At 33.6% G+C, this 12447-nt stretch overlaps 2 protein-coding genes across 2 annotated transcripts; both read right to left on the bottom strand.

Moving 5' to 3' along the window:
* Positions 1 to 1098: 1098 nt before the first annotated feature.
* LOC103868450 (ethylene-responsive transcription factor 4) lies at positions 1099 to 8086 on the bottom strand. The gene has a single exon (XM_033291003.1). It carries the CDS (start codon positions 8027 to 8029, stop codon positions 7427 to 7429), a length of 603 nt encoding a protein of 200 aa, XP_033146894.1. The 5' UTR covers positions 8030 to 8086; the 3' UTR covers positions 1099 to 7426.
* On the bottom strand, positions 3526 to 4698 carry LOC117134330. Its single transcript, XM_033292603.1, has one exon. It carries the CDS (start codon positions 4696 to 4698, stop codon positions 3526 to 3528), a length of 1173 nt encoding a protein of 390 aa, XP_033148494.1.
* Positions 8087 to 12447: the final 4361 nt, after the last annotated feature.

The raw sequence follows: 12447 nt of genomic DNA, 5'->3' as shown, positions 1-12447 counted from the left end.
GTTCGGAGCTAACACCAAAAGTGTTATCTTTTGTTACCAAAAAAGAAATACGTAGATAAGTAAGTGAGTTCCTTTCGACCAGAGAAATGGTCAAAGTCTCAAAAACGAAATGACCTCCTTAAACATCTCATGATAATATTTATTATTTATTTAAAATTTTAAATGACAAAACAAGAATGAAATAATGGTAGAATGACATCATTCAAATGAATCTCTCGAACTTTGGCACGAGTTTCATTAAAATTCGTCTCTCTCTCTCTCTCTCTCTCTCTCTCTCTCTCTCTCTCTCTCTCTCTCTCTCTCTCTCTCTCTTAGAACCATCTGTTGCGGGTGTTCATAGTGAGAGTTTTCTTAATGTTACTTTATTAAAACCATATAGTCACAGTCACAGAGTTCAAAAACGGCGTTTTGTATCCGCCGTTATCGTCCACGTGACTAGAGGCCGCACCAAAACAAACACACAGAGTTTGTATGTGTGACCCAGTTAAACTGAAGTAATTCTCACCAAAACGGCGTTTTGTATCCGCCGTTATCGTCCACCTGATCGTCTCCAATTCATTAAGGTGGCTCATACTAACAAGAAGACGGGTCAAATTCAGGACCTCGTGATCAAAGGTGTCGTTGATTTGGTGGAAGCTGAAATAGCATCTCAATCTCAGCCTCTCTCTGATAACGGCGATTCTACGGGAGCTTCAACCAACTTGTCCCTATTGCAAATAAATGAGATAGTTGAAAAGGTAATTTTTTTTATTAATATATTTTTTTTATAATGTTGACTACTAACTTATCCTTATTTACTAACTTTAAATATTTTTGTAGGCGGTTCCTAAAAAGAAAGGATGCCGTTTAGTTGGCCCGCCGTGCTTCTTCGTATCCGGCATCTTCTTCGCAAGCTCCGTATGCTGATCCCATGATTCTCGAGGAGCTACATGACAAAGATGAACGGATTGGGGCATTGGAGGAGCAGAACACCACTATCCTTTCTGAGAATGCCACTATCCGTTCGGAGAATGCCACTATCCTTGCTGAGCTGGCATCCCAGAAGAAGTTCAACGTCGAGATAATGCAGAAGCTACATCGTTTGATGTCTTTGAATTCTTAGTTTTTTCTGCTTTTTAAAACTTTCTGAATGTTTTTTTTTCTATTTCGGTTTGTATGAATTTAAATTCTATAATATTATTAGTTTTAAATTTCAGATTTTATTTATTTATTTATTAATTTTTAATATAAAAAAATATATAAAAATGCAAAATTAATTTGTATTTAAAATTGATATATTCTGACGAATTGAGGGCGTCGGACTATACCGACGAACGAAGTCCTCGGAAAATACCGACGGATCAGGTTTCTCGGAAAATTTCGACGAACCAGTGTCCGTCGGTATTTTCTGAGGAACGTGCTCCGTCGGTATATAGTTTTTCCGATGAACTCTGGTCTCGTGTGTACGCATCGGAATATCGTCGAAAGTTCGTCAGAATGACGTTTCTCGGTATTCGTCAGTAAGTCGTCGGAAGGTCTGACGAAATTCCGACGAATCTTTTTTTCGACGAAATGATACCGACGAATTTCTGACGATTTCGGCCATCAGAATTCTCATGTTTTCTTGTAGTGGACGTGTCTGGAGTGATTGCAAATATTTTACACTTCCTTCACGCAAACCCCATTTATTTTTGGATTGTAGCCTAAATCTGTAACGTAAATGGCTTTGAATGCACATTTGAAATAAACAAAATATTTATTTCTGTTAAAGAGTGTAAAATTTGTTTTGCTAAAAAAATAAATATCATTTCAGGAATGAATAAAAAGTTTTACAAAGATGTTTGTGGCAGCTTGTAAAACTTTTTTTGTTTTAACACCCAGCTTGTAAAAAACCTAAGTAATTGGTTCCACGATAAAGAAGATTAAAAAAAAGATTAGAAAAAAACATGAAACAACGATAACCAGTAACTAATTTAAACTTCTTTTTTTTAACTACTTTAAACTTCAGCTTGTAAGTATCCATTTATAGAATTAGCGATAAGAAATGAAACTGACACACAATTTCAATAAACAACGATCGACAACAAGGCTAAAGTGGGAAGGAGAACCGACGACACTATATATACAAGATGCATTTTGCTTGGTCGACGGTCGTGCCAGCACCCGAGTGACGTGACATGAATATAATTAGTGCTAAATTTAAAATATTCAACTTTTAAAGACCTCGACATAAACTTCGTATATACGAATTCTGTGTTTCATGTCCACTTACTAGCTTTTAAAAAAGAAAGTCCACTTTCACTTCATACGTTCCTGATTTTCAGCCGCATGCATTCCTACTTTCTGAAAGGGAGCTGTATATATGAATCGCATTTTGTTTTTTTTTTCACATATTTGTGTTAGCAAACATGATTTATGCTTTTTTTTTTTTTTGGTAAAATAACATGATTTATGCTTTGTAATTCTATAACTACTAAAAGTACAACAAGTCAACAATAGTTGATTTCAATATAGAAGTGCATATATTAAACGTCTTAATTTTTCTGCCTCTCTGAATCAGTGACAACAATAATGATCAAAGGTAGTATATATAAATGGCATTAGTGGAGCATTAACACTTCATAACAGAAATTGGTTCGAGGCATTGGCCTCAGGCCCCCTCTTAGATTATTAGATTTGAGGGCCCCAGATTCAGAAAATAACTCTGTAAACATGTAAATGATAATCTAATGGTTTTAATGTCCTAAATTCCTAACACATACTCCCTCCGTTCGTTTATGCATGACGTTTTAAACTTTTTTGTTGTACCAAAATATTTGACGTAAACAGAAACCGATGCATAATATATCAATAAAAAGACTTTTTCTACCCTTACGCATTTCACATAATTTTTCAGTCAACAAGTTCAAGTTTCAGTGGAAGTATCTCGTAATCGACACCTTTTACAAGAAGTGCACATTTCCAGTCAACTGAGTAAACACACAAATTAATCATAAAACTCCATCTCTCCACTATATAATCCATCTGGTATTTTTATCCTCTCCACTAAGTTTATACTAAAAAAAAATGAAAACTGAAGAGATCAACGAGAAAAAAGATACCAAAGAGAAAGAGGAGACTAAAGATAAAGATGATCTGCCGGTTTACAAGATTTTCTACCGTGTCAAACGCGACTTCGATTTGAATAAGTTGTTCTTCTATGATGAAGGGGAGCTTCACCCTGACATAGCAACTGAAGAAGTCATACTGGAAATGTTGAAGATTTATCTCTCACATTCTTTTTAAATCTAGATCTTATTCTATTGTTCCAGTAATTTCGTAAGAATAAATATGTGAAATATAATTTCACAATTCTACATTTTCTATTAATCATTTTGCTCTACTTTTTGGTCTTGTCGTTGTTATAATTCACAAAACAATTTTATGTTAATAAAAAAAATAACAAAAAAATTATTCATTTGAAAACATTAATAAATAATAAAACTACAAGAAATCTGAACAAACAAAAAGACTCCAACGATAGTTCAACAATTTTAAATAACTAACTCATGAAGATGAAGCTAGTGTATCCATTACACTTTGGACTAGTGAAACATCACAGCTTATTTGAAGAGGAAGGCGACCTTCTCTATCGAGCGCAGCTTTTTTCATATGTGGAATTTGATAGTTATTTTTCCCTCCAACTTTCATGATCTCTTTCATGCATGTCTGAAGAGTCAAAAAAATATAATTTACCTTCGCGGAAGAGTATTCATCATAAGAATCTTCCACGGCATGCACAAGATCTTCTACGGTAGTCGGACATGCTTGGTATTGTAGTGATTGGATCGCACTGAAAAAACCAAGATCTAAAATGTTTAGATCGGGTGATTTTGGAGGCTGGCACATTAGACGTATATCAAAACCGTTTTTAGACGCAGCTTCTTGAAACTCTTTGTCATCGCACTCAACGTGTGTCCGTGCGTTGTCTTGTTGAATGAATATAGTGTTCCCCCGATCTTCAATTGGCCATCGTTCATGGATTACCGGAATAATCTTTTCAATCAAATACGCTTTTATATCTTTTCTTTTGACGGAGGTTAATGCTTTTAGCTCCAAAGTTCCGGCATCTCTGTTCTTACTTCGTCTTTGAGCTGGTTGGAGGGTGACAAAAGGAAATACTCCTATTTTTCCAGAAAATGTCTCATTCCCTTCATCATCAAATCTCGGCCGAGCCATCGCCGCTAAAAACATAACTTTCGTAATGAAGTTCTTACTTTGACAAGTTCGATGAGGCACCTCTTCCTCTGGAAGTAAATAATACTTCTCTGTTTGCTTTGTCATGTAAAACCATTTTTCGTCGATATGTACAATATTGTACATATCAACGAATTTTGGTTCATGAACCAGAGAGTCCTTTTCCAACATCGACAAACAAAACTTCAATCTAGCTCTCATATTCTCATCCGTTAAACCTGGTTTGATAGCATTAGTATGACGTCGAATCGTACCTTCCTTGACACGTTTATGTAATGTCGAAGTAGCAATGCCCAAACCCATTGAAAGCGACCGTAGTGACGTTCTCTTGCGCAACGGAATTTCCATAACTTGATTCAAATCAAGTTGGATTTTCTTACGACCACAGCGTCCGGTTTTTTTGTGTGATACATTGACTTCTTCATCATTTGAAGTGTCTTTAGCCTGTTTCCATATCCTTTGCACCGTTCGGATAGGTACCATAAACAAATCAGAAACTTCCCGTGTAGTATTTTTCTCTAGTTCTCCATTTTGACTTCTCTCCAACAAAGCGTTATATATTGCCCACCTTTCTGGATTGGAGATATTCAACCTTTTTCCGTTTGGAAGCTCTGTTTGATCATCAATCTCTACATATTAATATAAAAATAGAAACGGTTAGCCAAAAAATATCTGCAAGACTGACCTAAAAGAATGACACATGTATATTTGTTCATATAAACATACACAACTTTCATTCATATACTCCGTATTAAGAAACCTATAGAGACAAGTATAAATAAATGTCTGGAGTAATTTTAAATCAAATTGCACATACACATCACAAACAAACAAAAATAGCAGCCTTTGTTGACTAGTCTATGCAAAATTATGTACAGAAATCACAAATATAACTAAAAGTCAAATTTTATTTAACACTATTGATCGTTATTAGAACAGCAAAATGTTGAGAGAAAAGAATTACTCCGTAGAATGGAAAAATTTACCTAAATCTGTTTCGCTAAAACAATCGTTGGAGACAATTTCATCGATCGCATTAGCATCATCATCTTCATTATTGAATACAACTATTTCTTCATCAGTAGGAGTTTGATTTAGATTAAACAAAAACTCACTTTCATTACTTGTAACTGGGAGATTTAGATCAAAATTATAATTCATCAGGGAAATTGTGATCCGCTTGACTGTGCTCAGTCAATATATAATCATGATTTATTTTAAGTTTGGCTCCAATTTTAGTTTAAAAATTTTTGTTTTGGCTCCTTGATGAAAATTTTTAGAAGGATTTTTACACCAAAAATTTGTTTGTACGTATATCACAAGAACACAGAAACTTGACTTAAAATTAATGGTGCATTTATACATTTCTATGATAATTTGTCAATATATTTAATAGCTAAGACTAATAGAAATTGGGATCGATGAAGTTTGACTGAATAATAATTGTAATAATGAGTAAGAAAGCAACGACAAAGGACAAAATAGACAATACAATATTTGCCTTAATCTATGTGAAACTCGGATAGCGTCATGCATAAACGAACGGAGGGAGTACATCTCTATTTTCTAATTATAAGCGTTAAATTCCTTTATTATTCTTTTTTCTTCTTTAATGTTTTTTTTTGAACTGATTTATGCATAAAAGAAGAATATATAATAAATCCTTCTTTAATTTTTTTTTAATAAATCCTTCTTTAATTGTTAGAAGTCTCTTCTCTATATCATTTATATTTATAACATTTTCTTTATAAGTTTCCATTGTTTGTTATACTTTCCTGAAAAAAAATTCAAAACTAGAAATAAGATATTTACATACATAGACCAAATTTTCTATATGACCTATATTATAAGCAACTATTTTTACTACTATTATTATTCGAAATAAAACGAACCAATTTTTTGCCTTAGGCTCCTAATATTATAGGCACGGCACTGTTGTGATCTTCTACTATTTTTGGTTTGCTGACAATGCGAGTGGTTTATCACTATCAGGGGGTCCTTAGTCGTTTAAGTATCTGGTTCATGTAACTTAATTCTTGTTCTAAGGCTATTATCCTCCTTTTTTGTTATTATTCTATTGATACATCCGTCTTTTTGCTATTGAAAATGTTTTAATAAAATATTATATCAACGATTTTGAAAGTGAAAAAATGTAAATTTTAAACTAAAAGAAAACTAAACTTACAAATTTTAAACTAAAACGAATACAACTGAACACCCTAAATAGTAAAAAGAAAACGTGACTGGCTTTGTGTTTACGCAACGTCACTCTCATACCATTAATAGTAAAATATTAGTAATATGTCACAGAGAAAAATGAACTGATAGTGATAAGAATGCAAATGTTTTTCTACTGGTTTTTGTAGCTTCATTCTTTTTTAATTCCAAAAAGCCAAAAATAAAGAGAACGTTACTGTGTTCAAAAAAAAAAATAGAGAACGTTACTATGTTCATCCACGTGGAGATGGTGATGATGAAGACGCTGGCCGTTGGATCAAAGCGATAGTGCTTAACTGCTTATACGTTTTTGATACCAAATTTGGGGACAAGAATCCAATCAGATCTCACCTTCCTTGTCTCTCATTTTGAAACCGCCTCATCATCTTAACCTCCTTAAACGTGATCGTTTCAATATTCCAAACTTGTTAAATAGTCGGATTAGTCTTTTAAGTTAATTTAATTTCTGCAAACTCAGAAAGTCAAAAGGTAGACCAAACTATGAACTGTAGGGCCCATGAAAATGACATAGGCGTAAAGAAGTGTTCCTCACCGCAGCCAAAGAGTGGGGTCCTCCCACGACCGGTGCGTGTGTGCAGTGCAGAACACTTAATTGGTCCATTGTTTTCAAGGAGGACGATAACTATTTTATTTATTTTCATTTTATAGAATAATACAACTATAATTATCACTATTAAGAAGTATTTGTAACACGACCGCACGACCAAAACTACTATAATAATTATATTCTTTTTTCTTTTTCTTATCCTTGCAAAAAGAAAAAGATTATAACAAAAGCTTATACCTTCTGTTACACGTTCATATTATATACATTACGATCTTCCCATGTCAACTTATTAAACCATCACGATATTCTTATAAAACGGGTAATATATAATTTTTAGACAGAAACAAAAATAAAGATACTATCATAGGAGAACGCACTTTCTCTTGATTTAGAAGACCCGACGCATGCACTGTCAGTAGAAGCGACCTATTCCGCCGGAGGAGGGAAGTTAAGGTCCAGGTTGAGCAGCTGAGGTTTCTCCTCAGTTTCATCCTCGAACTCAAGGACAGACGACGAGTCAGACTCGCTCTCGGCCCCACACGTAGCACACGCCGTCATGTTACAGCAGTAAACAGGACGTGCAACAGGAGGACGTGCAGCAAGAGGACGTGCAGCAAGAGGACGTGCAACAGGAACCTGAGGATAACATGCGCCTCCGCCGCTACTGCCACCTAAGCTGAGCCTGAGATGCGGAGGTGCAAGTCTCGCCGCCAGGGGAGAGACCGAGTGGACGGTTCTGCTTTTTCTAGGACCACGAGTGTAACCGCTGCCTTTAAATTGAAGCTCAAGGAGTGTCGGGAAATTCGTCTTAGCGTTCGCTCCGCGAAGCTCACGTGCTGCAGCGTCGTAGGCACGCGCCGCCTGTTGAGCAGTGTCAAAGGTACCGAGCCAGACCCGGATTCTCTTAAACGGATCTCGGATCTCAGCTGCATATTTTCCCCACGGACGCTTCCTCACACCTCTGTAATGAATCTCTTCCGCATTGTTCTCGACAGGGTTTGGGTTTGGTTTCGAACCACTCTTTGTCATGGTAATCAAGAACAACGGTGAAAGACTCTTGTGGTGATGAGTAGAGAAGCTGTCTTTTTATAGTGTGAGGAGATTAATGCCTACACTCCATTTAGGGACCTTTCAAAACCATTTAGATGGGTTATTACAATGAACCGGTTTTTTTGGGTTTGTCGTTTGTATTATCCACTTACATATATCAACGTGTTTACGCCTTTTTCTTGCAAAGATTCTTTTTTATTTTTTTAAACTAAAGATTCTTATTTTCTACCTCGTGGTTTTCTAAAAAGAAATTAAACATGGACTACACAAATCACAGTACGTTCAACGAGATATGATATGAGTACAGTTGATATTTTACTCATTTTAACTGAAGTTACTGGTTTTGGAATGCAATGGTATGATTTGGGGTGTCCACATTCCAACTTATTGTGTAAAATGTGAATATTAAAGCTACAATATCACATTACCACATGAAGGTTATTATCTCAAATAAAATTGGTAAACACAACGACCAAATATATCTTTCAAAAAAAAAATATACAATGACCAAAATATATTTATATCAAACAAAATTATAGGGCATGATGAAAAATATTCATTTATCGAACAAAATTGTCGGATATAACTAAAAAGGAAAACATCTATAAACGACAAACTCGATTATATTTGAAAATTGTCGGATATTCATTAAGCCGGATAATTTATCGATAAACGACAAATTCGATTATATTTGAAAATTATAGACTATAGCGACAAAAACTTTCTATTCCGAATAAATTTGTCGGATACGACTATATAAAAGTAATTTTATCACACCGGATAAATTAGCGGCTATAACGGCAAAAGTTATTATATTAAACAAATTATCAGATACGATAAAAAAATTATACCAATAAAATTAATGGTTAGAACAGTAACAAAAATATTTATCAAATAATTTGGTCGGATACATCGACAAAATATCATACCAAATACATTCGTAGGATTTGAGGACAGTAAAAACTATAGTATTGAATAAAATTGTTGGATTTGATAGTTAGATGAACTGATAGATATCTATATATGTTATTCTTATGCGACTATTTATATTAAATCTTAGTCGCAATGAAATCATAGCTGAATAAGTATCCAATAAATATATCGGTAAAATACATTTTATAAAAAATGATTTTGATTTTTTTTATTTAATTAGTTTTCATGTGTATTTTGTAGTTGAAGAAATCATTTATCATCACTAAAATGGCTTTGTTATAAAGTTTTCCTTGTTGCATGTAAAGTTATTTAATGGTAAAATATTATATATATATATATATATTAAGAAATAATTTCTTTATAAGTAACAAAAAATAGACTAAGATATCATAAAAGTAAATGTTAGATGTGTTTCATTACTAGTTATTTTTGTTATAATTAAGTGTCGATTTATGATTTTTCACATAAATAAAGAGAACATGTAAACATTTCTTATATTTTTAATAATTATTGCATAATAATTTCTTATATTTTTACTAATTAATACATAATATTTTCTTATATTTTTACTGATTAATTACCTAACATTTTCTCTAGTTTATAAGCTGAGATACTTGGATGAAACTGAATATTTTTAAATATATACTAAAATTGAAGTAAGCAATCTTTAGAACGTTGTTAATTTGTAAACTGGATAAAATATAATTTAATAAATACATCTTCAAACATACTATGTGTTGCAGTTACAATTTTTTTTTGCATCAACCAATAAGTGGTTGTTTTCTAGGTTTTTTTTTTGCAAATTAATCTTAGTCAGTCGAATGTGTAATTGTGAACTTCAACGATCATAAGCATCTAATTACATGATAAAGACATGTTTAGTGAAATTGAACACGTAAAACTGTCCCTTTTTTTTGGACAAGGTAAAACTATCCTATAAATTACATATTCAGGAAATACAAATGCAATCCAGGTTATTAAAGATACGCAGATTCTGGCATTAAATAACTACAAAACGACGCAGGGGCTCATCAAAAGTTGAGAAAACTTGGCACAATCACGAGGACGCGCGGCCCAGGAACCGCGTTTCAGTGAAGCTCGCGTGAGGCTCACGTCTTAAGGGTCCCACTACCGTCACTCGAGAGCCGTTTCAAGGAATCGCTTGAATGGGCGTTGAGCGCTTGACAGATCCCACGGTGACGTAAGCAAAAGCAGCCGCCCTTCCCTTAATAACTCAAACACTGGGTCCCACTTCTTTCTATTGATCACGTGGTAAATGGGGACGTGACTTACGATTAAAACGAGTCCACGTCGATTAACCACAGTTCTAACGCGGTGGGTCTACCGTTAGTATTTTAAGCTTTCCTCTCATTTTCTGTGATATGACGTCTTTAAATTTGACGGCGGGATGAGACAGCGACCGTGAGGTGCTGATTTGGTTAATAAGTTGTTTAATTATTGTGGACGTGTTCTTCCCCGTAACCACTCGGTCAACAGTCGACACTTAACACCTACTTATGCCTTGACGCTTTGATTAATGGATTGGGTTATCTTGTGCCCACAGATTTAAAAAAACTAAGCATCATCATCACTTCACTAGACTATAGTAATATTTAATTATTTAGTCTGTAACGTCGAATTCAAAAAGCTCCTTTTCTTTTTGCATGCACCGGATATTAAATTAACGAAAAGAATGATAAAATTTCCAACAATTTTACACTGGAGATAATATCATATAACGCTAGTATTAACTAGACGAGGCCAAGTGGTAGCTCTTTAGCACGAGTACTCTATATTTTCTTTGTGCGTTATTAATTGATACTAAGCTATTTTGTTTTTTTGTTTTTTTTTGTTTGTTGCACCAAAAAAAATGTTATTTTGTTTGCAGTTTGTGATGACCACAATGAGATGGTGTCACATTCGTCAAATTGTGTTCGACAAGTACATAGTATGTAGTACACATAGCCGGCCTTAAAAATTCACATTTTTTTAAAACACATGAAAAATATACTACTTACTAAATATTAATTTTTGGCCTAATATTTATGGCCTACTAAATACTAATTTATTTAAAACTCATGAAAAACATAAATGTCATGGGTTGGATTCGAAACCAGCGCCCCTTGTCCAGACACTGATCAAGATGCATCCAAGACGAATATCTATGTGATCTATGAGCCAACACCAGCATAAACAAAGAGATCACGAAACAATCATGCACAATATCCATTTCCAGTCGATTACATCATTACCAAAGAATTTTGATTTCAGCTCCGCACCAGTAGTATCTAGTTACAAGCCACCTTGGCCTTTTAAGAGCCCACACAAGTGGAGAATCAAACCGTACGAGCCCAATCCTTCAAACTTGGTCCAACGGGTACATTTGAATCCAAATAAGAATATTAGTCTATTTGACTGTTCTGTGGATAAAGTTGTAGCACGACGAGATTTTATGATAGAAGTTTTTACATGAGTAAACAACGAACTGAAGACTTTCCTCAAATGGCATAAACGGTATCCATTGGAATAGTGAATATTCGAGTCTAAAACCTTTGATTCAATCCCAAAGATTCCAGATATATTATCAAAAGATAAATATTCTGATGGTCAAATGGTGTCTATTATTAAGTCCAAAACATCATATGTGATATGTGTACTAAATACTCTCTCCGTTCCTAAAAGATTCATGTTTTAGAATTTTCATATTTTTTAATATAACATATTACTAAAATTTAGCTATAAATACATACTAATTTTTTGTAATTTTATATTTCTTATATTTTTAAACCAATAAAATTTTAAAAAATGCAATTAATGTTCTTGAACTTCATAATTTTTCATTATTAGTTGACAAAAATTACATTGGAAATAAAAAATATGTATTTTTTTTTGAAACAAAAGTTTTTTTCTAGAATATAAATCTTTTAGTAACGGATGAAGTGATAAATAAAACCTCTAGTTACCCTTTATAAGAACAATATATTCGGACTCAGGTGTTCAAAGACTTCACAGAGCTCACTTTTTAATGCTGAAAGTTCCAGATAGCATACCAAGTTCCAAGCGTTACCTAGTGAGTAGTGAGAGGAGAAAAGCTCAAACTGATTTTCTTTTTGAAAATATTCTAATGTCAACGTGACATTGTATAATGTTATAACATTGTTTGCGGCTTAAGATTAGTGTCATTATTATTATCTCGCTATTGAAGTATTGATACGTACAAGTAGGATTATTATGAAAACATTCTTCATTTTCACATTTTTCCGGATCTATCTTTCAAGAACGAAGAATGATATCAATTAATGCTTGATTTTCCAACACGCATAAGATTCTACGTTTTGGTAAGATTTATAACGGGAAAAGATAAATTGACCAAATATTCTATATTCCTCGTTTTTAAGTAGATTCAGAATAAAGATTGATTCTATCTCTTTAGAGTACTAATAAAATACTATAGTGTGTTTTTA

This window comes from Brassica rapa, chromosome A05, assembly GCF_000309985.2.
Source record: "Brassica rapa cultivar Chiifu-401-42 chromosome A05, CAAS_Brap_v3.01, whole genome shotgun sequence".
NCBI classification, from domain to species: Eukaryota; Viridiplantae; Streptophyta; class Magnoliopsida; order Brassicales; family Brassicaceae; genus Brassica; species Brassica rapa.
Note: the sequence above shows the minus strand (reverse complement) of the source record. Positions and strands in the feature narration are given on the sequence as shown.